This window comes from Fundulus heteroclitus, chromosome 16 (assembly GCF_011125445.2).
Source record: "Fundulus heteroclitus isolate FHET01 chromosome 16, MU-UCD_Fhet_4.1, whole genome shotgun sequence".
Classification (NCBI taxonomy): Eukaryota; Metazoa; Chordata; class Actinopteri; order Cyprinodontiformes; family Fundulidae; genus Fundulus; species Fundulus heteroclitus.
In genome coordinates, this window is record NC_046376.1 from 31,673,104 (window position 1) to 31,700,586 (window position 27,483).

At 40.9% G+C, this 27,483-nt stretch overlaps 3 protein-coding genes across 5 annotated transcripts; 2 read left to right on the plus strand and 1 right to left on the minus strand.

The window, feature by feature from the left end:
- Nucleotides 1–165: 165 nt before the first annotated feature.
- On the minus strand, nt 166–5,865 carry elof1 (ELF1 homolog, elongation factor 1). 3 transcript variants are annotated; one of them, XM_012867911.3, is made up of 4 exons: nt 5,738–5,865; nt 5,081–5,203; nt 4,923–4,993; nt 166–781 (listed from the first exon to the last, which is right to left on the minus strand). In XM_012867911.3, the coding sequence occupies exons 2-4, from the start codon at nt 5,194–5,196 to the stop codon at nt 717–719; spliced, it is 252 nt and encodes an 83-aa protein (XP_012723365.1). In that variant the 5' UTR covers nt 5,197–5,203; nt 5,738–5,865; the 3' UTR covers nt 166–716. The 3 variants fall into 3 exon arrangements, with proteins under 3 accessions (XP_012723365.1, XP_012723366.1, XP_021174884.1); XM_012867912.3 differs by lacking the exon at nt 5,738–5,865 and adding an exon at nt 5,640–5,731; XM_021319209.2 differs by lacking the exon at nt 5,738–5,865 and adding an exon at nt 5,680–5,697.
- Nucleotides 5,866–6,456: 591 nt separating this feature from the next.
- LOC118566451 (transmembrane protein 205-like) lies at nt 6,457–10,097 on the plus strand. Its single transcript, XM_036148600.1, has 4 exons — nt 6,457–6,595; nt 8,264–8,370; nt 8,449–8,612; nt 8,724–10,097. Exons 2-4 carry the CDS (start codon nt 8,271–8,273, stop codon nt 9,024–9,026), a joined length of 567 nt encoding a protein of 188 aa, XP_036004493.1. The 5' UTR covers nt 6,457–6,595; nt 8,264–8,270; the 3' UTR covers nt 9,027–10,097.
- Nucleotides 10,098–12,529: 2,432 nt separating this feature from the next.
- LOC118566337 (ras-related protein Rab-44-like) lies at nt 12,530–20,631 on the plus strand. The gene is made up of 3 exons (XM_036148069.1): nt 12,530–12,638; nt 14,004–14,371; nt 20,383–20,631. The coding sequence occupies exons 1-3, from the start codon at nt 12,530–12,532 to the stop codon at nt 20,629–20,631; spliced, it is 726 nt and encodes a 241-aa protein (XP_036003962.1).
- The last annotated feature ends 6,852 nt before the right edge of the window (nt 20,632–27,483 follow it).

Here is a 27,483-nt window from a genome sequence, read left to right on the forward strand (position 1 = left end):
ACAACAGCACTGAGGCGGATTTATTTTAAAGGACATTTTCCCCCTAAAATGTTTGTCGTCCCCCCCCCCATCCCCCCATAATTAAACTAACCCATCCCCTCTTCCACCCTGTCTGCCTTTCACTACTATGGCATTTGTGCAATAAAAACACTTGAAAACGGTGGCTGTGATTTCATTGTTTTAATCGCTATCGGCACCTAAAGGTACACGGATGTGAAATCCATCAGTGGTGTGAAAGCAAGTACATGATTGTGAATCCACAGGGTTATAAAAAAATTGCCAATTTTTTTTTTTTTTTTTTGTTTTATGATGAATGTTGGGACTAAACAAAAAGGTAAAACCCAGTAAATGTTCATTGTCACACCTAATATTTAGATTAAAAAAAAAAGTCATTTTTTTTTTTCTTTAAATGAAAAAATAGTTTTTTTTTTTTTTTTTTTTTTTTAAATGGTGGAAAGATTATTTGACAGTTTGGTCCATAACAGGAAATAAACCATTTACCCATAAAAAATCTAGACTAACAAAATACATCAAACACGTTTACATCTACACTGAGAACCGTGATGGAGACGGGTTACTGTCCACGTGGCCTCGCTCGGACCCGACCAGAGGAACAGTCTGGTGTGGAACAAAGAGTGTGACGGGCTTCAGAGACGACGAATCCAGAGTGAACCCAGGGTGAGGTTAGACTGAAGCTGTGAGTTCAGTAAACGCCACTACTGATTGGCTGCTTCGCAGGCGTCGATCCAGTCGCTGTAAACGTCCACTGGTTCAGAGAGATCTGCAGAGGAGTCGTTAAGGAACCACATCATGTTTGTGATGATTTGGTGACATAGAGTATTTTCTTGTGAATTTGTATTCCAAACTTGTTTTAGTGCAATGTAGCGAGATGGAGCATGCATACGCAGCAGTAGTCTCTAGGTTTCAGTTTGGCTGATGAAAATCTAATAGATATTATGTTGATCACCACAACAGCACTGAGGCGGATTTATTTAAAGGACAATTTTGCCCTAAAATGTGTTTGTCCCGCCATAATTAAGCTAACCCATCCCCTCCTCCGCCCTGTCTGCCTTTCACTACTATGGCATTTGTGCAATAGAAACACTTAAACGGTAGCTGTGATTTCATTGGCTGATGAAAATCTAATAAAAAATTATGTTGACCGTTATAATTTTTCTAAATGTAAGATCTTTGTATTATGCTGATGTTGGGATACTGACTTAAAAGCATTTGACAAAACCACAAAACATACTGTTACATAAGTTAGAACGGTATGGTGCTAGAGTGAATCAAAACCTATCAATGAAGCATGCTGCAGTTTGGGATTTATTAATTAAAACTGTTTTGACATTTCCTGTGGGATCCCCGGGGAGTCAGGGTCGGGTCCTAAACTGTTCTGTATATTAATAAGTGCAAGGTATCAAACAAAATGAGATTTGTTTTATTTGCAGATGAAACAAACATTTTGTGCTCAGGGGGAAAAGCTTTTGCAGAAAATTACCCAAGAGACGTTAAGGTGTACTTTCTCACCCTTTCACACCCTTTTCTGATAAGTTAAGGGTATAAAATCAATATGTTTATAAACTCGTCATTTCCTTACTGCTCCTTACGCCCCCTTGTGGCGGAAAGTTTTTCTTGCTGCACACAATTTGCCGAAAAGTCCCAGGCTCCTAGCCTCGTGAGACCATCCTGATCTCGCGAGCTTTCAAGGTTTCACTCGCAGATCAGTCTGGCTACTCTCCGTTAAAGAAAATTTGGAGCCGTTCACCAAACGAACGTCCAATCAGCGTTGGCTTTGAGGCGGGTTGAGGTGTGACGCAACGGGAAGCGCGTCAGTTCAGTCTAAAGAACATGGCGGTTTCAGCCGATGAAACTAGTGTTACCGTGGCTATCGAGCAAGTTTTATCGGAATTACAGAGTATTTCTTTGCTGAGCTAACGAGCCTTTACCTGCAGCAGCAAGAGTAGCTTGGCTTGTGGTTGTGTTTTCGTCGTCGCTCTGTTACAAGCGACGACGAAGCATTTTGACGAGTACGTCATATGCTTCGTTGATCTGATTGGTTTATTTGGCCCGTCTATCACCAACATAGGCCAATCAGCTAACCAGTATTTTCGCCCCTTCCCAAAATTACTTCAACGGAAGGTTTCCAGATGGATATGCGGAGCAAATCTATCTGGCGGAGTCAGGTTACCAGGCTCCATCCAAATACCTTAAATATTAGCTCCTGCCCCTTCATGGGGTCAACAGTAAGAACTCTATGATGGGGAGGAAAGGAGCTTTGGACTACTGTGCCGAATTCGGACAGCCTTCAACTCAGACGTCATTACATGATGGAAACAGGCATGGATGATCCGAGTCAGAGCCGAGTCTACAGCCTTCCAGAAATGAACAACTCTTCGGACAATTTTCGTTGATTTCCGTGAGGGGGCTGTGCTTTTACGTCATGTCACGCAAAGGATTGTGGGATACCTTTAAGGGTTCTTAGCGCCGGTAAGGGACGTTTGCTGGGTTCCAAGGCAAAACTAGCCATGGGAGGGAGCATACAGACTGCTTTTCCTACCTCCTTCCTTACTGACTGCACTATTCGGACAGCACTGATCATGGCGACCGCTGATGAACTTCTGCTTTGGCTCGAGAGCCCTTTCTCTATGAGGGTATTCGGATTGAGCCCTACCCTCAGACCAGGACCTTCTTCCGATGAACGTAAAGCCCGGGGTAAATGCACGGTGGGCTTTTAAGGTCCAACTGAAAAGGGCCCGTTGTGAACCTACATTGTCACAAGTTAAAGACCTTGGGTCCGTTCTTCGTACGTCGCTAACTCAGTTAGCTGGATTTGATTGGTGACAATTTGGCATGATCTTGGATTGTTTGGTTCTTCGAAACTCAATCTGCACTTGCTGTCACAGCAACATGTGCGCCATCTTAAGCCTGCTCGAGAACAGGCTTATTTGATGTAAACAGGATTAGATCAGGGCTGTATTAGCGGGGGAGATGGGAAGTCTGCCGTAGCCATGTCCATTTTTACGACTGCAACCTGTTGCAGAAGGTGCAAGAATAATTTGCAGAGTTTTTCAAATTAATCGCGTATTGTGCAATAGACAGGATCCTTTAGCGCAGCGCGACAGTGTAATTGTAGAGAGATTTCTCTTGGTGGCTGTTATAAACAGACAAACACATCATTTAACAGTGGCTTTTAAAGAGGAAAAAGTGGTGTTGGAGCCATAAATAGAAAATATATAAGTTATTTGTATGATAGTTTGCTTTTTATTTTTATCCTGTTCAGTAAGAAGATTTGTTCAGGCCATTTTATTGTGAAGTTTAGTTTTACTTTGAAAGGCTTGCTTCCTGTCGAGCCGTATATTGTATTAGAAAAAACTATGGATGGATTATCTAGACACGGAGCGATACAGTTTTACCGTGTAAACTGTGGATGACTTGGGAAAGGAAGAACTTCATTTTTATAGATAAAGAATTTTTTTTGTTAAAATTCACAGTTTGCACGTGTCCTTTACTTCCCGTCTCTAAGGAATGACACCGATATTTGGATCTCTTGACATAACAAGTACCTTTTTAAAATAAAGTATAATAATTAAACGCTACCATTTTGTAGAATATTCTTGTATTTCACTTTTACTTGTTCCCATGTTCTAGTGGCTCCTGTGGAGGCTCTGATATAAAAGAACAAAGTAAATGTGAAATTCTTAAAATGCAAAGATTAATACTGTAGAAAGTGATAGAAACATCTACCATGGACAGTATTTACACATTAATTTGTCTGCTGCTTTTTGCCAGCCCTCTCTCCTGGCTTTAGCAGACTTTGAGGTGTTCCCTGTCGTTTTAATTAATGACTCAAATTCAGCATAACCTCCATTAAAAGCTCGTGTTCTGCTTGGGAGAAAAACTGTGGGCGTTCTTTGGCCATGCTGAACAGCCAATAGCAGCGCTGCTGATCATGTTTCTACTATCGATACATTTCCCCTTTTAAACAAACGCATGAACGTGCAGTTATCTCAGATAACTCAATCCAGTGACACTATTCATAAACAACAGGTGTGTTCAAAAAAAACAATTATGATGAGCCGGATGAAATCATCTTGGATGTCTCATTTGATCTCGGATGTTTTAAGCAACGTATGAAGAACGGACCTCTGTAGTATTCTACATGTTAAAACACAAGCATAAAACTTGATGGCTATCAATGGCTCCATCAACATGATGAACAAAGGACAGTTTTAATTTTGAGGTACTGGGGTATGATTTAATAAATGTATACTTCTTCCTACCCTGTTACAAACATAACATTCAGCTGTTATGCCATGAATAGTGTGACATATGTTGATCATACATGTCATATTTGTTCCAATCCTGTCCTGCAAACTCAACTGTTATAAAAAGCCAGGGTCTTTCTGCATGACAACCGTAAGGTTAACTGGTCACTCTCATTTTCTCTCAGACGTCGGTGTGTGTGCGCGCATTGTTGTTTAATTTTTAGGAGTTCAGACCCTAATAAAAGAAATAGAAAACAAACATTCATAGAGGTTTAAAGGGATAGATGATGTGTATGTTTGGACCAAGCTTCAACTACAGGGCATACAAATTCACATTTGACTTCAGGTAAAAATGAATTTGAAAAAAAATACTAAGGATCCCAGGTCCTTTGGCTGGGTTCGGGTTAACTTAGCTAAAAATTACACAGCAGATATTTTCAGTAGGTTGCTCTTCCAAAAAAGTCCTTATTCAGATTTGTTTTTCTAAATAAAATTGTTCGTTTTTATACGAACCGAGTTGCACTTAAAAAAAAGGCAAACCCAGATGTCTTGAATGGAAAATGCAGCGCACCTGTGTTTACCAGATATTATCACCATAAACTCAAATAAACACAGCGTGGTTGCGCCACGGTTCCGCTGCTTAAAAAAGGATACACGTTATAGGAGTCTGGAACTCCTCCAAGCACACGCTGCATGATATAATCCCCGTGTTCCGGGTTCTCTCCCTGGAAGAACAAGACGTTGGACATAGACAGCTCCTCGTCAGCACAGTTTCAAAAAGCGATGACAACGAAAATGAATGAGTTCCTCACATCTTGACGTCGCAGGATTTCTCGTGGTTACAGAACGGACACGTGAACTGGGTGTCCAGGTTGCCCGTCATTTTCTTTTTGGGTGGTGGCTTCCTTTTAGACTTTCTGCGTCCCATTGTGTCCCTGCACAACAGACAAACAAGACCTCTCATCGACTCAGCACGCTTCCCATGGCCTCCACAGCCCTTTCAGGTGAGTGTGAACACAAATGCACGCCGCACTTTAAAGATTTTTGTACATAAAAAAAACAAAAACAAATGAGAGCAAGGCATTAAACTACTTAAAACCCACAACAAACACACTGCTTATGATCAAATCTGAAAAAGGACTATAAACATCTTACTAAATCCTTTCAGATAATTTCGCAATAACATAGTACATTTGTTACGGACGTTTCTTTATACCAGCGTAAAGATAGTGCAGCTCTTTAAATGTTCGAACATCGCTTCGTTCATTTACTAAAGCGGAGAACAACAGAAAAAGAAACAACGGCCACTGTGATCCCAGCTCTAGCTAGCAGCTGCTAGCATGTGTGTGCTAACCAGCGACCGACTCCAACCTCTGCTTCTAGCGCTTATCTGGCGGACAGAAGGCCGCACCTTCGTCTCCATGGTTCGCTCTATCACCGAGAGGCTAACATCGTTACCGTTATCTTACCAAAGCAGTGGCGGCAGCGGAGGATGCTCGGGAGTTCCTCCAACAACTCGCTGCGGACGCACTATCAGTTAGGACGTCTGCGATTGGTTGGCGGAGGCTTTACGCGGGCTCTGGTTGGTTCCAAACTATCCAATAGTGGCGCTCCGTCTCCAACACCCGCCTCTAACAGGTTAACGCAAACAGTTTTTTAAAAAAAATCTTTAATAAAAGATAAAAGATTTAAAATGTTATTTGGTAGAAGCTGTTTCATAAAGGTTGATTTATAATTATAATAGTATTAATTTGATGCTCTTAATGTGTTCCGTGCATGGTGCATTTTCAGAGGTAAATTAGGGCAATAACCCAGACTGCTGTCAATGTTTTGGCTCCAGAAAAAATAACAGGCTTTTAAAGAAATGCGTTAGATATACAGATTTTATTTTATTTTATTTTAATTATTTTATTTATTTAGTAAGGGAAGACGAATGCCTTTGAGTCCACACTGCTTTGAATCAACTGCATCGTGTTGTTACTGAAGTGGTATATAAATAAATGTTAATTGTTTTAGATTCAATGTACTCTAACGTTCTAGAGTCTAAGAACGTTCATTCATGCTCTGTGAAATACACAACATACCAGCATATGTTAAGTTTTGCTATCCCAAGACGCGCCCACTTAAACGAACCAGTTAAAAACAGCGTAACGTGGAATCGTCTCCCATCCGAGCTTGCGATTGGCCTGTTTCCGCCGAAGGGGCGGAGCTCTTGTCTGCAGAAATTTGACAGAGGAAGTGGCCGTCCAGCACAGCGTCCTCTGGACTTTGGTTCGTTCTCTTGTTGACAAACAGCTCCTCCTTCCCCAAAGCACCCTAGAATAAAGGTAGGTGTGGAGGCTTTGGGGCCTGCTGAACTTATTGAGGTTTTAATTATTCGAGCTAAGTCGCACGTAAAGCTAGTGCAGCTGCTGTCGTTATACTTGTGTAACTGTGAAAGCTAAGTGGCTAATAGATCGTTAGCTTTTAGACTTACACTTTTTTTTTTACAGTTTCAGTCATTTCTTGTTGTTTTTATGTCTTTTCCGTTCCCCTCTGTAATCGATTGTCTCCGTTTTACCTTTTGTCATTTTAATCATGAATGAAGAGTGGAGTGTAACCGCTGCTCTGCCTCTCTTCTCTTATCTCACCCCTGGGTGCTTATCTTGTCTGCTGCACAAATGAAGCGAAGAGCGCCAGTGACGCCCAAGTCATTTTATCTTTTGCGTTTGCCCAAAAAAATCTCCCTGGGATTCCTGAACGCTAGAGAAAATGAAAACTAAAAGTTGTTTTTTCCTCAGCCTGTTGCTTTAGTGCTGCCCAGTGTCTTAAAGCAGCAGCTTATTTTACACAGCTGGATACTGGAACAAACTGCTGCAACCAAAGGTTTCAGTCAGTCAGTCAGTGCATGGATGCAGGCAAAGCCTTTTCCACTTCTTGTCGCCTTTTTTAAAGCTTCAGTGTTTTAAGTGAAAAACAAACTGGGAGTGGTGCTTATTGTGTAGAGAGAAATAGTTGTGTTGTAATAGTTTATTGTGGTTTCGAAATTGAAATGTAAAAACTGGTATCATATGATTTTAAACCGGCCGTATGTCTAGGGGCCTGAAAGGTGATCCTCGGGCCTTTTCTTGGGCGTTTTTGCCATCTATGACCGCTTTTCCTCCAGGATTGTCTTGTTTATATCTCCTTCTATCTTCCCATCAACTTTGACCGGCTTCAGAAAGCAAAAAACAGCCCCTGGAGCATGATGCTGCCACTGCCCCATTTCACAGTGGGGTTGATGTCGAACGTTGTCTGTTATGCAGTGTGTGAAAGCTAGAAAGAAAAGTTTTGTTCTCATCGGATCAGAACACCACATGTTTGACATGCACCCTTCATGGCTTATGGGAATTCTTCCAGTTTCTCCTTCCTATGTGATGGATCTCTGCAGCTCCTCCAGAGTAACCAACAGCCTCTTGGCTGCTTCTGATTAAAGCACTCCTTGCCTAGTCTGATGGATTGATAACCTGTCTGCTGTTTCCTTAAATTTATGATTATCTTTGTTCTCCACCATTCTCTAACATACCTCTAAAGCTTTTAAAGAGCGGGTGGATATTTACTTTACTGAAAGTGAACTACACACAGATGGAACCTATCTATTAGTTAGGAAAAGTGATGCAGCGATTCCAAGCACAGCGTCAAATCTGCATTATGGGGCCGAACGGAGGGGTTGGAAGGGTCCGGACGTCAGCCTCTGTGAAGTTCTGTTTGGGAACCTGGAGAAAGTTTGGCAGAAAACCAAATCCTAAATGTAAGCGGCGGATCCAGTCGGCCGGTAAACGGCTACTTCAAGGTGTAGCTGCGGGCCGTGAAAGCGTGGGGTGTTTCATTTGCCACAGGCGAGCTCTCCGTTTTTGATGAATACAAAGTGAACATCATGCCTCAAATAAAAAAAAAAAAAATGAAACGAGAAACAAACTGATCGTTTTTTATAATCGGGCCGACCGTTTTGTGTCGCCTCGTGTCTGTTTCCGCAGAGATGCCATGGCAACAGAGGGGGAGCCGACCGACTTGATCAAGGTGTTGCACCTGCTGCTGCTCTCCTTCACCTGGGGCATGCAGGTGTGGGTCTCCTTCATCGGAGGTGAGAGCGGCTCAGCCCGGCCGCCGAGGCACGCTAAAGGGTTTCCGTATTAACGCTGTGCGGTTTTGGGGCCTGCAGGTTTCGCCCTGGTGAAGCAGGTAACGCTGCACACCTTCGGCTTGGTGCAGAGCAAGCTGTTTCCTGTATACTTCTACTGCCTGCTGGGGAGTAACTTTGCCAGCCTGGCTGTGTATGCCGTGTACCACCCCAGAGAGTTGCTGGACTGGCATGAAAGTGTGCAGGTGAGTAGTGACATTGTTCTTTGGCAACAACAGAGGGGAAAAAAAATCAGAAACACTTAGGAGCACGCCTGCAGAATGTTTTGCATCACTGTTCCCTTCTTCTTCTTCCAGATGGGCATGTTCTTCGTGGCGCTGATCGTGGCAGGCCTGAACGCTCAGTGGTTCGGCCCAGCAGCCACCGAGGTCATGTTTCAGATGCGGGCCGTGGAGGAGGAGCACGGCCTGGGGAACCAGGTGGGCCTGGGCAGCCAGAGGGAGGAGTACGCCAAGCTGAAGGAGCAGGACCCAAAGTACGGAGCCTACAGGAAAACGTTTGGCCGTTACCACGGCCTGTCCAACCTCTGCAACCTGATCGGCTTCATCTGCGTCACGACCAACCTGGTCTACACGGCTCTCAAACTGTCCACCATCTAAAGGAGGGGGGGGGGAATGACTGGGGCCTCGGGTCCGCAGACATCCCTGCACTGCCTCCGCCTCGCAAAAAGTATAAACGTTTTCCCGTTTTGTCACCGTTCGACCACAAACGTCAGCGTGGTTACTTGGGATTTGAATGTGATAGGCCACCACAAAGTAGTGCATAGTTTTGAAGTGGAAGTTTCATGTAGAGCACGGAGTACAACTGGAAGACGGTGCTCCGGTTAGATTAAACCAAATTTGAACTTCTAGCCTACATGCAAAACACCATGCGTCAGAAAACTAAGACTGCACATCACCCACAACACACCATCCCCGTAGTGAAACAAGGTGGTGGTAGCATCATGCTGTGGGGGTGTGTTTCTAATTAAAAACCATGTATCCTCTTTCTATTGTACTCTGTTCACAATCATGCACTACGTTGTGTTGACCTATCACAGGGGTCACCACGCCTGTTCAAAAAAAAAATATATATATATAGCACAACCTTCCAGTGAGCTGCATTTAAAATGCTATTTTATTCAGTTGCTCTTCCTTTGTAATCATACTTGTATTGTACTTGTATGTAGATTTAAAGATGACATATAAAAACATTTATATTGCGTTAAGAGATGGTCAGAATGAACACTTGAATGTAGACTCACTTATGCTGTAGGTAGTCAAGAATAGGAAAGGTGTTTTTGTGATCAGAGCAAACACGGGACGGGAGAGCTAATGACACTATGCTGACCTAAGCAGTATTTATTAAACAAACATGCCGTCGATGCCTACTTAACTGACTTTTTTAGTTTGGAAAATTAGGTCCATTCTTATTTGTATTTTAACAGTCACTAAAAGGCCTTTGAATGTATAACTGCATGCAGCCTGTGTGTTGTTGGAACGGGCTAGTTTATCTTTGTAGTTGTGTTGTGTCCACAGCAGATGGCGATACTTACCCACAATGTTCCACCCCTTTTCTGCATTTCAATTCTGCTATTGTTGCATCTGACTGGAATCAACACTGTGAATATAGCAATAAACAGAAGGTTTCTCTATTCTTTCCCTTTGGAGTTGCAGAATCTGTTAAACGGAGAAGCTGTCCTTGTGTTTTTCTTTTTTTTCATACTGATGTGTAAATCCAGGCTAAGCAGACGTATTGGCTTTCAATAACATTTATTTTGATGCACGTCAGGTTAGGAGAGGAGCAGCCTTGGTAGAGAACAGTACAATCCAGGCTTGCTGCAGGATAATGCTGTTCCTATTCCACTTATAACGACACTAATGGGTTATAATGGAGTCCTCTTAATATGAAAAGCATGGACTGACGGTAAACAGACGAGCTTGCACACATGACAATTAATCCTGGCCATTACCAACTTGGGGTTGTCATTTCCTTTCTAGTAAAATATAAACAATACCTAAAAATAGATCCTTCATCTTTTCGTTACAGCTGCATACCAAAGTAACACGTTATACAGGTAAGTTGGGTTCTTGAGGAAACGGAGCAGCAAAACGTCCTGCACCTTCTGGGAAATGTTGGCTGTCCTGCCGTGCCATCAGGAAATAAACCTCGTTTCGCCAGAGAACAAGTTGATCCGCTTCACTCCTCACCTGAGGTGGCATGAAGGAGCGAGTTCGGATGAAATGTTTGCGTCTTCAGTGTAGCTCGGAACACGAGGGTCAATATTTAGTAGAGGTGGAAGTGTACGACAAAAGTACTGGATCAGAAAGAAAGCGCTTCGCTTAGTGCCGTTCCTACAACTATTATGTAATATCCTCAGTATCTGTGAAAATCAAAACGAGGAAATGTGGGACAGGTTAAGAAGAATTAAGGTTAGTCAACCAAGGAAGCTTGATCGACTAGCAGGAGATTGTTGTCTCGTTCCAGAGACAGGAGGAAATGGAGTTGTAATTTGTCTAAACGGGCAGCTGTAAAAGCAGCGGCTGCACACTTTTGACTCAGGCTGCCTCAGGGTCAGTTTCCATTTCACACTGGAAATGTAAAGCTCAGATCTCTTTCAATGGGGTTTATCCCATAGTCTATAATGTGGGTGGAGATGTCCATCCGTCCGGTTCCCACTGAGACCTGCCCAGGTCTCAGTGGGAGGTAATGGAAGCTGACCGCTAATTACTACACCACCAGGACACTTCGTTTAAAACACCTTTTTACAATCCATAACAAGGTCCTGGCGTCATTTTGGCCAGAATGGGTAGAGCTCATTTAAATGTGCTGAGGTCAGGGCAGTTTCAGAACCTTAACGTTTGTTTCCCAACTCGGTTTCTGATCTGTGTTTGGGACCGTTGTCCAGTCGGCACGCCTGACTGTGCCCGAGTCTAAACTGTCCGAGCTAGGCTCTCCTCCAGAAAGGAAAGGAGGTTTGCTGGAATGTTCAGGAATCAACAAGGGTGAGCTGATCATTAACCGGAAACTGCTTGAAAGTCCCCGGCTCTGAACTTGACGCCTTCAAGACAGACCGACGTTTGCAGCCGGCCACACACAACTTTCCCAAGAAAGTTTAAAGAAGCGTTTGGAGGTGTCAATGTGAGGCCTTCCAGCATAAGAACACCGCACCAACTGTCAAGCATGACGGTGGCAGCATCATGCTGTTTTTTTTTTGTTTTGTTTTTTACATTTTATAAGCAAAAACATGTTGTGCTATGTTACATGTCTGTTTCTTATTTATCATAACTCTAACCTTTCGAATTCTCAAATTATCTTCTGACATGAAACGCCTTAGAAAGGTTATAGATTCCACTGATGGATTTGAAATACGCGGGCAGGTAAATTTTACCAACAGCTTTATTTTTGTTGGAGGTGATTTTTTTTATAATTTCATAGTAAACGGATGAGGGGAAGCCCGACTGTCCGTAGGGTGAATCGGAACAGCCGTTTAACAGGAGGAAAGGGAATTTGATTACTGGTGAGAGCCACTTCTCTTATCTAATGTGCCCTGTAACCAAAGTATGCATGTGAGATTATAGGACATTTACTACTGGGTCTGATGCCATCTCTTGGAGAAGAGAATGTTGATCAGAGCAGCAGCAGCTGCGACCATTGTCCCGTGTATATATTACCTTCAACAGCTTTCACCAATGCAGACTTTTAATATATTTTCATTACTAATATTTTTTGTTGATGTTGTGTTCAGCACACCTGAGTCAACAGTGTGGATTTTTTGCTACAATTACAGCAACGGGTTATTCAGTGTATTCAGCGTTGTGCATCCGGAGACTAAAACTTTTGCCCATTCTTCTATACATAAAAAGCTTAAGCTCAGACTGGATAGAGAGCACATGGGACACGCAATTTTTAAGTCCGACCTAAATTGAATGAAATTATTTGTTTAATTCCGGTCTGGACTTTGACTGGACCGTTTTACCACGTGCTTTGAGCTAAACCCTCCAGTTGCACCTCTGGCTCTACGATCAGGGTTGTTGCCCTGCAGAGAGGTGAACCCCTCGCCCAACTTCAAAGTTTTTTTTGCAGTCTTTGTTCAAGGATTGTTCTGTATTTGGCTACAGTAATGTTACCAACTACTCTTGACTACAGCTTCCTCGTCTCTGTGGAAGAGGGGCATCTCAACAACACAGTGAAACATGGTGGGGGCAGCATCATGTTCTACTGTGGGGATGGTGAGGGTGATGTACCGTGTTGGTTTTCAAACCCACGCACGCAAAAAGCCTAAGGTAAACTGTAACTAGGACTTCTCCTGGCTTTCCCCTCACCACCTTTCCTTGGGAGTCAAATTTTGCAGTGCACAACTAATAGTTATCCTGTCAACAGATTATCAAAGTCTTGGGTGTCTCCAGCTCCTCAAGCGTGACCGTGGGCTTCATTGCTGCTGCTGATGAATGCTCTCCTTGCCTGACCTATACCTGCAGTTGTGCCATATTCTATTCACAGGCGTGTTCAAAGCTCGGGATATTGTTTCATAAACTAACAACTTTATCCCTGGCATGTCATGTAGGTTCCTTGGTCTATAACATTACGCGGCTTGGTTGCTTATGTTCTTCAAACCCTTAAACCCCTCCCAGGATTAGCATCAAATACTGTAGATTTGGGCATTTGAAGGCTACTGGTTTCACTGAATTTTAATAACATACACCAGAAAACAGGGCTTGGTCCAAATCCAGGCCACAAAACCTTTTTCACACAAAAATTGTTCTTTCATCCCCACAGCGTGATGCTATCACCACCATGTGTCACCATAGTAATGTTTTATTATGGTTTATGATAATTTCAGATTAGCCAACAAAAATAAGTGAATAAAATAAAATCCATACAGCCCAGAATAATGTATTTTCTGTTATAGAAAGTCCAAACTTTGACCCACAAACTTGGCGAATGAAGTTGATTCTGATCCAAAGGGAATTGGCCATGGGTTTTATGGATCCCAGAGTAAAAGAGAGGGGAATGTAGGACTGGACGATATAGAAAAAAAGCATATAGATAAAATATATATCATATTTATCAATATCGATTCAAAACATATATTTTAAGTGCAGGCCTGGCCATTTTATGCTGCGATCTATTTCTAGAAACAGAACATACAAACACTGAATTCAAACTCAACCCTTTATTCAACCAACTTTTTACCAAAAAAATGAAAACGTGCTCTCTGAACTCTTTGAAGGGGGCGGAGTGTGATTGGTTGGGAGAATGTAATATTAATCTAAAAAGGAAGGAAAATTGTTATTCTATTGAACATTTTATTGGCCCTTTTTTTGTATCATCGATATACGTCTATCCATTGATATATATTGTTGCTAAATTATCGTCCAGCCCTAGGTGAATGCAAATATACACATTTGTAACAGTTTTCACGCCTAAAATGTTGAAAACCACGCCCTTCCGCTTCAACCTTAGACGCCTCAGACGGTGTCACTTAAAGTGAAATCCACTGAGTTTCAGGGGGTCGGGAGGGAAACGTCTATAACTTGGACACGCTCACCTTTTGGAGGCGGAGAGACTAGAAACGTAGCTTGATTGTTGTTGAGAGTGTGCGCGGCGCGCACACGTTCACGCGCCCAGCGGGGCAGCCCTCCTCTCCTCTCCTCCTCCTACTCTCTTCCCTCGCGCTGCAGCTCGCGGGGACTCATCCCCTCCTATCCTCTCACTATCGTCCAGAGACGGCTGCAACTCCGCACACTCACCGGGAACCCGTCAGCTGCTCCGGGTCAACAGCACAGGTGCGCTAAACTGCGGGCTGCCGCGGAAGGGAAACAGGTCCGCTGCTGTTGCCTCTGTTCCTGGAGCAGGAAGGCGTTCTTCAAGGAGCGCTAAACTTATCCCGCACCTTTCGGGCCATACGAGCCAAAGAGCCGACAGGGAACCGAGTTGGCCCGTTCTTTTACTGTGCAAAAAGGTAAGCTTCTTGGTGCGGGTTGTGCTTTCTACACACTTCCTTTTATTTCGGACTTCTTACCACGTTGCGTAACGTCTTACCTTTAAATGGCAAGAACGCGCCGATGTTTGAGTTTCACTGTTTTCTCGTTTGTTGCCTGTTTGCAAGAGGAGGAGCCGCCTTGGAGTCAGCTACCCTTTTGTCAAAAGGTGGAAAAACAAAATAAAATAGTTTGGGACCCTCCTCCCAATTAAAGAACAGACGCGACAGCTGGCTGAAAATCAATAGGGGCCATTTCCTGTTGTTTGGGTGCGCAAACAGTGCCAAGCTGAGGGACCTGGCTGCACCATCATCAGCCTCCATACACAGGCCTGCCTGCCCCTGTTTGTTTTACTGGAACAACGATGAGCCATTGTGCCATAAAGTCAGCTCCCCCGCATGGACAGGGCTGTTATGATCTGACAGCTGGTGCTGATGTTGGTTGGACTCCTGTGCCACAGGGATCTCTGTGGAGCCAGGTCTGGTGGTGTTCCTTCAGCTCAGCAGTTCCTTCCAAGCAAAGGCAGAGTGCTTTATCATTTCACCCAGTTATAATTCTGCACCCATGCTCTACATCAGAACTAACAGGCTTAAACCGAAACGCCTTTAGATAGATAAAGTGGATTTTAAGGAACTTAAGTTTAATTCATGCATGATTTGGTTTAGTTTAGGGTTGTTCTGAGCTGACTGGTGGTAAAGAAGTCATATGTTTGCTTTGGTCTGTAAGTGCGTAGAAATGCCCCTCTGGGACCCTTAGCCTGGAGATCATCATATGACTGTGGATTTCATAGCCAGTTGATCAGGGTTTAAAGAAACATTTAATCAGCATTGGGCACAATATTGTCCACAATAAAAACAATATGTCTTAAACATCCATGTTTTAGCTGTTAAAACAGCAATCTGTCATATAAATGTGTAAATGCACTACTTAAATTCGAACAAACCTTATTGATTAAATGAAACTGAAAGTTTAAGTGAAGATGTTTACTCGGTCATAAATAAGCTATGCTAATTTTTCACGTCGGGCAGAGAAGGATGTTTTTATGCAACATCTTGTGAATTAATGGACACATGCACTGCGTGAAAGTTCAGAACGGCCATAAAACTCGTGGTTGTGAACGTTTTTGGAGGACTTGTTCCAGATTGAACTCTTTAGCCACAGCACCAATGCTATAGTCAAACTCGCAACACTGTAAAAAGGAACATCCGGGAAGCTTTTGATCACTAGCCACTAAAATTATTAAAATTTGAATCAAGCACGTTATGCTCTAAATGCAGTTTTCAGGAAGGGTTCAATTCCAATACCATCAGCTACTTCATTTTGGTAAGAAGTCGTTCCTTAAACATTTTGATTAAAATAAAGTGAAGATGTTGACGCAGTCAACTGACAATAAAGCTGATCTGTTTACATGGGTTGTGTTATGAATGCATATATCAGCACAATAAAAGTTAATAACTACCATAAACCCAGTGGTTAATAAGAGTTCCTGTTTAGAAAGAAGTTTGCATCTAACGTTCACGAGTTTATCAAAGGTGCTAATGCTAAAACCAAACTTGTAACAGTTAAAGGCAAAAAGGAACACAAACCATGCTAATTGGTTTCTGATTGAGGCCTTAAATGTTGCTAAAATGATATTAAAGTATTTAAACGTGTTTTAACAAGGTGAAATGAAAACCTTTTGTATAAATGGAGTCAAAGTTCCTAGCAAGCGTTTTAACCCTGGGACAGTTGTCACCAATTATCGGCTCATTTTGCTGGAATAGATTTGAAATATTTACAGTTTGTTGTTTTATGCTTTCATCACAAACAAGCTCTCATTTTGTTGTTTATTTTTAACACGTAGGACATCCTGGAATGAATAAAATGATCTCAATAAATGGTTGTAATTTAAGTGTTCATACTGAAATTTGGCTGAAATGTCGTTTTTTTTGTTTTAGTTTGTTTTAGCACTTGTTCAACCAGCTTTTATTGGTTGAATGCTACCCGTTCGTTGTTGTCAGAGTGATGCGTAGAAAACAGTGTTCAGGGTAAAAATGTGCAAACATGGGCCTGGCCTGCCTTTCAGTGATGAGGAAAAGTTGTGAAAGAGCGTTGTGTTATTTTTACAGTGTTTCATCATCAGCTGGCTCAGCACGGCTCTATGGGCGTATTAAACCTGAGGCAGAAGATGTTCTAAAGGTTCTGTGAAATTAGCCCAAATCCACAAAGAACTAATTGGTTGCTTTCAAACTGAACACAAAGTTGACTTGGGGGGACAAAAATATTTTTTTTGGCTTTTTGTTTCAATATTTTCCTGCCACACTGCAAGGTGTTTTGAAGCTTAATAATTAGATAACGAGAAGCTTTAGTGTATTTGCTTTTTCCAACTGAGTACCCTTAATAGAAAGTTATTTGAGCTTAAACTAAGCTGCCATGCTTGTGGGGGAGGGAGGAACACTGACTCATCCTCACATAACCTGCATGCCAATTACTGTAAGACTAATCATGTGGAAGCGGTAAATTACATGCTTGCTAGAATTTACATTCACGATCCTCCTCTCATGTGTTTTTTTTTTTTTTTTTTTTTTTTTTCTCCCCTGGCCGTCATAATGCCACCAGATAATATCTCTTCAGCGCCAGCCCACTCCGAAGACCTCCATTTGGCCCTTTCTAAGTGGAACGAACTGGCTGCTCTGGCTGCTAATAGGTCTTGCATGTAGTTGAGTCCCGCTCTGGTCTCCACGGAGACAGGTCTCCGTAGACAGAGGCAGGGCAGCTCTGCAGCAATTGATCAGCCTTGTGCGTGAAAGCGTAGATGCAGCCAGCTCATTGCTCTCTGTTGAATACCCAAAGCCGTGCGGCGGCTCCCCTCCTCCCACTGTTTGGTCAACTAAGCATAAAAGACCTTAACGCCAGGTGATCTGAAATCTGCCCTCAGGAGAGATGACAGAGATTGAGGCTTTAAATACAGCAGGTGGCATGGCTTCGATTAATGAGAAGCCACAACTTTTGAACTTTTATATTTATGTTTTACACATTTTTATCTTTTTGAGCCACAAACAGCAGACATAGTGTTTTGTATCTCTTTCATCCCTTCTGGTAAAAACATAAAACTGCACTGCAATGATTTCTAGTGAAAAACTGGACTCAGATTCTGTTCATCTGTATCAATTAAAGGTGATCAATGTTGGCTTTAGTGGCCTCTGTTGACAAGTTGCAGTTTTCATCAAATATCAATGACCATGTTTTTTCCTTTAAAAACTGATAAAACCATGTTGCTTATTCCCTTTTGCTGTACAAACCTGATGGCACAACATGGCTTACCTTAAAGATAATTGTTTTTTTTTTTTTGTACCATGCTTTACAGACGGGTTAGTATGAGATTGTCATGGTATGGTAACCTAAAAATACCAAAAAAATGTGAATTTAAAAAATGCAAAACATATTTAATTCCTGTTGTTAAAAACAGAAAATGAGCAACCATCCTTACTGCAAAAACTGCATCTGAACACTTTATTTTGAAAGAAAACGTCTAATTCTTCAAAATAAAAACACTCCTGATTATATCTACGAACAGACTTAGCATTTTCTTTCCTTTGCTGATGTTTTACTTATTTATAACACAACATGGGATCAATTATTGCTTATACATGACAACCTGGATTAAAAGGTGTTCTGTACGTCTAAAACATATAAACATCTTTAAAATAAAAGCACATGACTGTTCACTAAGAAATTAGACTTTACTAGATATTAATTTGTTTCCCCAATATTTATTGAAAATAAATACATATAATTCTAATGAGGAAACCTGTCGATTATAGCAGGAGGAGTGAACAAATTTTACAAGCATTAAGTCTTTCTTGAATTAATCTGCACAACAATTTAGCATCATCATAATCCCGGAATAACACTGATGGAGGTGTGCACTATGAACGTGAAGGATATTGATCGACCAAACAAGGAGGCGGGGGTTGTGATACATGATGATTTATAAAGTTTCAGAGAGTTGGATGCTATGTACACAGCTATTAATGATCTGCTAGATCTCAAATCAATTGACATCTATAAAAAAGTAAGAAAAATATAATAATTAGTTGTGTGTGTATATATTTTCATCTCAACATCAACCTGCTTAATTCAAATAACCAGAAAATGTGAGAGGATTGCATTACTACTGTACATTTTATAAACCTGTATCCAAAAATTATCAAACCAAGTACAACAACTACCCTCGATGCCAATCCTATTGATAACACATTTAAAGATGACAACACAAGCAAGACAGTATGTGGATTAATCATCAGTGATGTGAGTGACCATTTGCCTGGTTTCATAATATCTGACCAAAGCTATAGGATTTATCAACCTAACCATAAAACAGAATGCAGAAGGATGAGAACAGAAAACTCAATAGAAACATTGAAAATGAAGAAATGCAAGCATATTGACCATCCTCAGATCACAAAAGGTCTACAACATGCATGTAAAAAGAAAATACACTGAGAACCAACGAGTCAGAAAATACAAGAAATATGAAAATAAGTTTACTAGTATTGTAAGAACGGCTAGAAAAGAATACTATATTAAAATATAGCATAATAATAATAATAATAATAATAATAATAATAATAATAATAATAATAATAATAATAATAATAATAATAATAATAATAATAATAATAATAGAACATATTAAAGAAATTAGGGACATAAAAAAACACTGTAATTAAAAACTGTTACGAACAAATGACACAAAATATACTTCATCTAATAATCCTGATAATGATGACATGAAAGAATACCTCTGTATGAATGTAGGAGCAACTAACTCTTCATAAACTACATATGTGTCTCATCACTACCTCAGTTTTAACTGGATAAATTCATTTACACACACAAATTAATCTCAAAGTCAGTATGGATTCAGGGCTAACCTGTCAACAGAGCTTACACTAATAGACTCAGTGGAAGAAATGAATAACTCAATAGACCAAAAAAACAATACAAAGTAGGGATATTTGCAGATCTGAAAGAAATTATTTGACACCATAAATACATGTCCTACATCTAGTTAATAAACACAAATGTTATTCAACATCAGGGGCAATGTGTTTAACTGGGTGAAGAGTTATCTTTGTGACAGGAAGCAGTTTGTCAAGATGACTGATTAATGTTCATCGTGTTTGGACATTGCAGCATCCCTCAAGGGTCAGTGTTGGGTCCCAAGTTATTATGTACATGAATGATTTGTATAAGGTCCCAGAGTCATTGAAGCGTTTGTCATTTACTGATGATGAAAAACGTTTTTTGCTCAGGTGCAAGGGGTACTGAATAAAGCAACGATTTCTGCATCACAAAATCCTTTCACGTTCTACACTAGTCAACAGTTCATCCATACTCCAATAACTGTACAGCAGTTTGGGGCAATAGTCACGAAACTTTAATGCAATTTTTAATTCTGCAAAGGAAAGAATAAGGAATTCTTGATGGGACTGGGCATAAAGATCACACGAATTAATCATTTCTGCACTCAGAATTGCTCAAATTGACAGATCTGGAGGTGGCACAGAGAGCACTAATATGATTTTAAAGCAAAAAAACAAATTATTATCAGGTAATATTCAAAAATTATCATCATATAAGTGGGCAGTTACATTTTTGATCAAGGAATGTCTATACAACTCATAGAAATTCTTAGATTTCCATCGCTGGAGTAAAACTATGAAACGGTCTGAATGCAGCACACACACACACACACACACACACACACTAGATGGTATGCATCCGTTGGGAGCTGCATGCCAATTTTAGCCAATTGAAACTTGAGAGTTGACTTGGAAAAACACACCTTTACATCTTCAGGCTTTGCAACTCTTGTCATTTAAACACTATTTGGAGGTAATGGCTGCAGTCAAGTGGTTATAAGATGTTTGTGGTAAATCAATTACAGTAAGCTTTCCATATTACCACTTAATTTTTTTTGTATGCATTTTTACTCCCTGCTTTCTAGATGGCATCAAACGACGCACGGCTTCATCAGCCGCCCCCACAGAAAGACGCGGCTGACCTAAACTTTGACTACATGTTCAAGTTGCTGATCATCGGCAACAGCAGCGTCGGAAAAACCTCCTTCTTGTTCCGCTATGCAGACGACTCCTTCACCCCTGCGTTTGTGAGCACCGTGGGCATCGACTTCAAGGTCAAGACTGTATTTCGCAACAACAAGCGGATCAAGTTACAGATTTGGGTGAGTGGATGAAACTGGGATTGTGATGCTATGTCTGAGCACTATGTTGCTATCAGTTATTCGACTGAATGTTTAAATCGACAAATAGCACACTCAATAAAACTTAATAATGCTTTTAAATGTTTGTTGTAAGAAATATTTTAACTTCAAACCTTCGGGCAGCAGTCTGTGTCTCTGTGGGTTTTGCCATTGAGCAAGTTTATCTTGTCAGTCATGCAGGTGCCAAAGCATTACTTCCTCAAGTTTTCACATTCTTATTTCCTAGTCCTACCTGGCATTTACTGAAAGTTCACAGGTAATGTTTGGAGAGATGGGTCGTGCTGATTAAGGAGGTGTGGTTCAGGTTTCAGGTTTGCAGAGACTTGATGGGACAAAGGTTTATTTAAGCCTAGGTTAAAGATAGTCCAATTAGGACTGGTCATGTTTAATTTGTTTCTCTTTACTGGTATCTGAAAAAAAACTGCCTCAAAGTGATGACTTTAGAAGTAAGGTTCTGTTTAAAAATGTATATTAGGGCTTTATGATTTTGTCAAAAATTACAATAGTGATTTATTTCATTATTTCATTATTGCAATTGTGATTTAATTTAGACCTTTTTCTCTATTAACCACAAGCAGCACAAATGGCCTCTAGATAAAGATGTTTGTAAACAAGGACTATTCAGAACAAGAAATTTCACTGTTTTTATTAATGAGAAATCAATCAATATTATTCAATATTATTATTCAAGAGAATAGCTTGAACAATCCTTGTTTAACATAAAGTGCAACCAACAAACAAGTTTATGTGTTAAACAGTTTGATTGGTACTTTATGCTATGGTGAAATTCCTGAAAGTTCCTGGTAAAAAGTATGATTATATAAACTCTAAAACAAGAAATATAATTATATGATCTCACTGCTGCAACTCTCTTCCCATCCATCTAGAGGCAAACCCACTTTAAACATATTACCAACACCTAAAGGATGCGTCTCATCCATTCATTGTTTACAAAGCCAAAAGTTACAGAACTCTGCGACTTTGGAAATTGCTTTTTTTTTTAAATTTGTGATTATATTCCAAAATCGATTAATTGTTCAGCCCTGATTAATATTACAAACAGTTAATATTTTAAAAATAGTAGTGGACTCTTTTTGTGCCTATGATTGGTATAAGTGCAGATGAGTTAGTCCCACAGGCTGATGATGCAAGTTTGAATTGGGCAAAGACCAAAAGGGACTTCCACAGTCTTAAAACAATGGCAATCTCAAAAAAGGTCATAGCAATTTATGCAAACACAGTTGTAAACCTTTAAAACATTTTTACATTTGCATTGCGTGGTTATTTATACAAAAGCTGGCAATTATTTACAGGAGTGAGGGAAGTCGGAGACTGTACGCCACCAATGATCTTCCTGTGAAACACATACTGAAAACTGAACATGCAAGTGCTTCCAGTCCAGAGTGACTGAAAGAAGATGAAGGCATTACTGAGATCAGAGATGGTAGAACTACACTTTGGTCTCTGGCGCTGTTGGGTTTAGTTTCTAGCTGTGGTCTTTGGGTCCAACACGCTCCCATTTTACTCCTGCTGCCGATGTTCTCATGCAACGCAGATTGCCGACGTGCTGAGCATTTTAGCACATTTACTCCCTCGTTGTTATGACTTTCAAACACATTTCCCTGTGGTTCCAGTTAATCACCGTACTTCTGGGGAAAGTTCTTCTCTTGCTTCATATACTAAGAACTTTGCTTCAGTTGCTATAAAATTGAATGAGCAGTGTTTCAGCTGCTTTCTGCACAGTTTTCTCTCCTGCACTGAAAGCTTTTCCTGGGCAGAGTACTCACTATCCCTTCCAAAATAGTTTTTGTAGGATTATATCCATATTCTTTTAACAGAATATCTAATCACAAATCAGAAACAGAAAAAAATAAACGATGTCCTAATCCACTTTCTGGTTAATTTTCCTATACTTTTCCCTAAGGTAGTAGCCTAAGATCATTTCTGCTCCACCCACCTCCCTGCCCAATGCAGGACCCTATGAATCCTACTGGCAAGGCAAACAGATGATTCATTTGAACTAACAATCTGGGAGCCACTGTATGGTGGACAAATAGTTATCGACATTAATCAGCAGCAGAGGAGCCCACACCAAAACACACAGCCTGTCGCCTACCTGACCAAACATTTGGCTCTCACAAATGGTGTGCAGTATTAGCGTTACAGCCGACAGGGAGGGACAGGAAAGTCATCTGCAATAGAACATCTCTCTAAAGTATTTTGAGCCGTAGAACTGTGACCGATTTTAGTCACGTTGCAACCAAAGACTTTCATTAATTAGATTTTGGGTTTTATGTAATAGACCAAAACAAAGCAGTCTATAATGTCCAAGTAACATGAAAATGATTCATGGTTTTAAATGAAAGTACATTTGTGGTCAACTTTCCTGAGTCGATACTTTGTAGAACCGTCTTTCACTTCAATAACAGCAGCAGTTCTTTTTGGGAGTCTTCAACAGATATACGTTTCTGGATTCTAAACGTTTCGTCCATTATGTGGGAGATGTCCCCTGCCCTTTTTTTTTTAACCATATAGGCGCTTAATCTGTTATTAACATGCGACGGCATCTTTTTTCGGTGGATCACTGACAGGAGACACGCTGCAGTCTCTGCAGACCCGGAGACCGCAGTTCTCAACCACGACAGTGACATCTATTTCCTTACGAGTCGGAAGTTATTGAAGCTCTTTAAAACATATTTTAATAGTTTAGAGATAGCAGGAAAGTCTGGTAGCTTTGAGTTCTCCATCCTTTGTGTGCTCTTTCTGCACATAGTCATCACGAGAAACGTCAACTCTGTGCCCAAGACTGATGATAAGATATAGGTGAAGACGGTCTACATAACCTGAATTCACTAAAGCATTTTAATAACACATGTATACACATCTATTACATGTAGTCATGTTCACAGCTACTACTACTGCTACTATGTGAAGTTCTCTATGATGGGATCACCAGAATACACACTAAGAATCCTGATCTACTTTGTATCATAAAATCATCATCATCAAATTCAAACAAGCCTTCAGACATGTGTCCCTGACGGATTGAGAGGGATGCAGATTGAGCGATCTCTGCTCATCTGCTTCATGCCACCTTGATGGATGGGAACATGGTGGTGGACGGCTCGTCTCTGCTCAATGCAGGACGGAGACATTTTGAAGATCCTTCATACCTGCTACAATCAGGTGTCCTTCTTATTCTTTTTCCATTTTATCCTTTTTAAATTCAAAATGTTTGAAGTTTGTTGGGTGCCTTAAAACGTTGAATACACCAGCTTCAACCTGAATATGTGATCTGCTTACTTGTTTATGTAAGCTGCTGTTCTGCATGGTCATTGTTTGCTTGTATTATATGATTTGATCAAATTGTAAAATATTTTCTAAATATTTGTCAGGAATTTCTGGTCTGTGGTGTCCAGTTTTCAGTGTTGTGTGAGGTTAAGACAAAGACTGAAACACTGAAACAGTTTTAAATGTTAAATTATGGGCGCTGGTCTTACAGCCGTTACGTCAGCAGAGAGAGACAGAAAACAGAAACACTTTTCCTTAACATGTAAATACTCAGCCTACACTTAAAGATTCTTATGAACAGGTAATTCTGCATTATATTGACATTAGCACCATCACCTACCATTTGAACAATGACCCTTCTCTCATCATTTGCCTATCAATTTTGTGGCAAAGCTCCTCTTCACTGATGAGCTGAAGGCTGGTAAATTATATGCAACTGAAAAAGAGACAGCTTAGTTTGTCCTAGTTTGTTTTATTAGAATAAATTCTCACAATATAGATAACAGAGGGATATCAATGAAAATAATGTAAAACATGCCTGATAACATAAAAGAACAATTCATATTATTGTATTCATGATGTGATGATAATGCAAAAGTCACAAGGAGCTTTGAATGCACTATAACTGCTAATTTGTTTCTGCAATGTCTATTTTTCAGAAAATGTCAAGCTTCAGATGTTCATGAAAACATTAGTTTTGCTCATACTTGGTATGGTGGTTAATGTTCGTCATTGTCCCTCGGTAATCAAACTAAATGCATGAATCAAACCATTAGTTTATCTGAGCTAAGATAAACTTACCTAAGATAAGATAAGATTATCTTCAACTTAAATTCGACGTGTATTTTCGAGTATTGCCGTAAATGGTGTTAAACTTGTAAACTCATCACAACACACGGTTTAACTCTCAAATTAAAGACAACAATAGTGTGATGGTATTAAATAAACAATTTGATTCACGTTTAATACTTTCTGATTGCCATCCATGTCGACTCATAAGGAAATGGCGCAGTCACGGGAGAGAAGGGGTCTGAATGTGCGGCTCTGAAACTGCGGTCTGCAGACACGTGCTTCTCCGTTGCAGTGCTGCACAGTATGCGTCACAATCATGTTCAGCCAACCAGCCACAACCACTAAAAGGCTAAATACTTTTTCAAACAAACCTTGTAAGTTGAGTTATGCTGTTGCGTGCCGATGTTAGCAAAAATGATGACTAGATAACACATGCCAGTATAGCATGTTAGGCTAAGTAACAATAATGCTAATGTTGTTCTCTGTTGCATCCCCTGCTAGTTAGGTCTTTCTGCCTTTCTGTGCAGAACTTGTGCTCACTGAGGCTTTCCACTTATTTAAAATAAATCGTTATTGCCACAGTAGAAAGCTCGGCCAGAAGGAAACATTTTCATTTGGCACTTAATGATTTGACTACTTGCCCTGTAGATGTTCGAGGATCATGTGTTGTCAGTTCACATAATTGGCAGCTAAAAATTTACATTTTGTTAATATGTAGTTTAAAGAACTAAAGTCGGGCCTCTTGGTGCCGCACTGGAGCTGCTGGTGATCATATGGTTCTCTAGCTGCTTGAGGATGATAAATCACACAATGGACCTCTGAATAATGTGTTCCCCACACTTTTGAGATGTTGGGGACGACCCTAAAAGATAGCTCAAACTCAAAGCGCTTGTAAGCAGCAGTTTTCTAGTCTTGAAATAGACACTGAGATTTTTTTCTGGACTTTGGCTTGGCCATCTTAATACATGAATTCACACCAACCTGTGGCCCAGTCTCGAGCCGTTTAAAGCCTCTGACTGTTTACCCACCGGATTGCCCAGTATTTGGCTCCATTCATTCAACTCTAACCAGTTTCCCTGCAAAAAAAGGTTTCCCCACAGCATGACGCTGCCATCACTGTTTCACAATAAGAAATGTTAGACTAACCTCTGAAGGCCTGCATGTGTAGTGACTGTGTTAGTAAGTGATTGTGAAGGCAGTTGGCTGCACTGGATTTTCTTTAGATGTATCACAGTCAAGATGACTGATCCATATCACACTTTTTAGATTTTGTTTAAAGAAAGTGTAATGTATAATGTTCCTTCTTCATAATTATGTTGTACACTGTATGTGTCTGTGACATCAAATCCCACTACAATAGTTGTAGGTTTGTGTTTGTAACGTGACAAACTGGAACAAAGTTCCAGGTGCACGAATACTTTTGCAAGACCCCGTAAGTGTATGTAAGGAGCTGTGTTTGAAAAGGTGATCAGAGAACTCTGTGCCTGCCTGGTCCCGTTGGAGCCGCTAACACTGCAGCCAAATGACAAAGAAAGAAACCTGGTATTTCCTTAGCCCAGGAAGCAGAGGAAGTTGCCTATCAGCATCTGAGCGGGACACAATGAAGATATATTGCAGTGCCACTGTAGCAGTTTATTTAAAGGGCGTGGAAGCAGCAGGCAGTCTTAGTGCGAGCCCTTACTCTTCAGCTCCGTAAAACGTCCTGAGGGTTAAGTTCATTTTAGCTCCCGTCTTGGAAAGATTTCACTAGATCCTTAGACAAAGAGTGCTGGTTACTGAGGACGCTCTGCTAGCTGCTAGCTTCTGTTTTGTGCCTCATAGAAGCCAGGCTGGTCTGACCGCACACCACAAGGCCCTTTAAACAGTTTATTCACTCGGATCAGGCTCCGTGGGTTTAGATGGTTCACACACGGCATCCCTTCTTTTTGTCAAGTGATTTATGTGTCCGATCTCGCAGTAAGTAAACACACACGCCTTCCATACACATGCATAAGCACATCCAGACATATGGCGGGTGTGCGTGTACGGTTCTCCCTGAGGATGCGCTGGCTGTCTTTTGTTGGCAGCTAATATAAACACAGGTGACGCATGTTGAGGAGCAGGGTCCCAGTGACGTCTGAGTACCTGGCTGTGCAGGAGCCTGATTTAAACTGTTTCCCATTCGTCGTCACACACGTTCACGCTGGGAGGCGGGTTCTCTGTCTTCTGTTTGGATTTGTTTTGTGACAACCCTGAGTACTGTCTGTTTGGTTAGTGGTCACATTTTGCTTTTGCTAATATTTGATCATTTCTGGATGGGTGCGATTGTGTCGGAACTAAAGGGACTTGTTTTCCTAAAATAAAACTGAACCCAGCTAGAGAGCGGATCCTGGAGGGATAAGAGGACAATGCAAAGGTTTCCCTGCTTAGAAGTGTGCAGTGTGCACCTTGTGAAGCCCTGGCTGTAATGGAACAGGCCTCTGGTCACCTTGACAACCTGCTCCTCCTTTTCAAAATAAGGACAACATAAGACAAACTCTAAAATACACACAGGTCCCTGACGGAAAGGAAAATGTTAAAAAGTCTCATGATGCTGATTTTAAAGAGGGTTATTCTCCTCCCAACTTCTTGTGGCTTTAAAAGGTTGTAGAGTCTTCTCCGTCAGATCACACATAGGCCTCATTCAGTCTGAAGATGATTCTGATTTATAAAAAAAAAAAAAAAAAAAAAGGTCCTGAAAGCCACCAGAGCCAGCGGCCACTT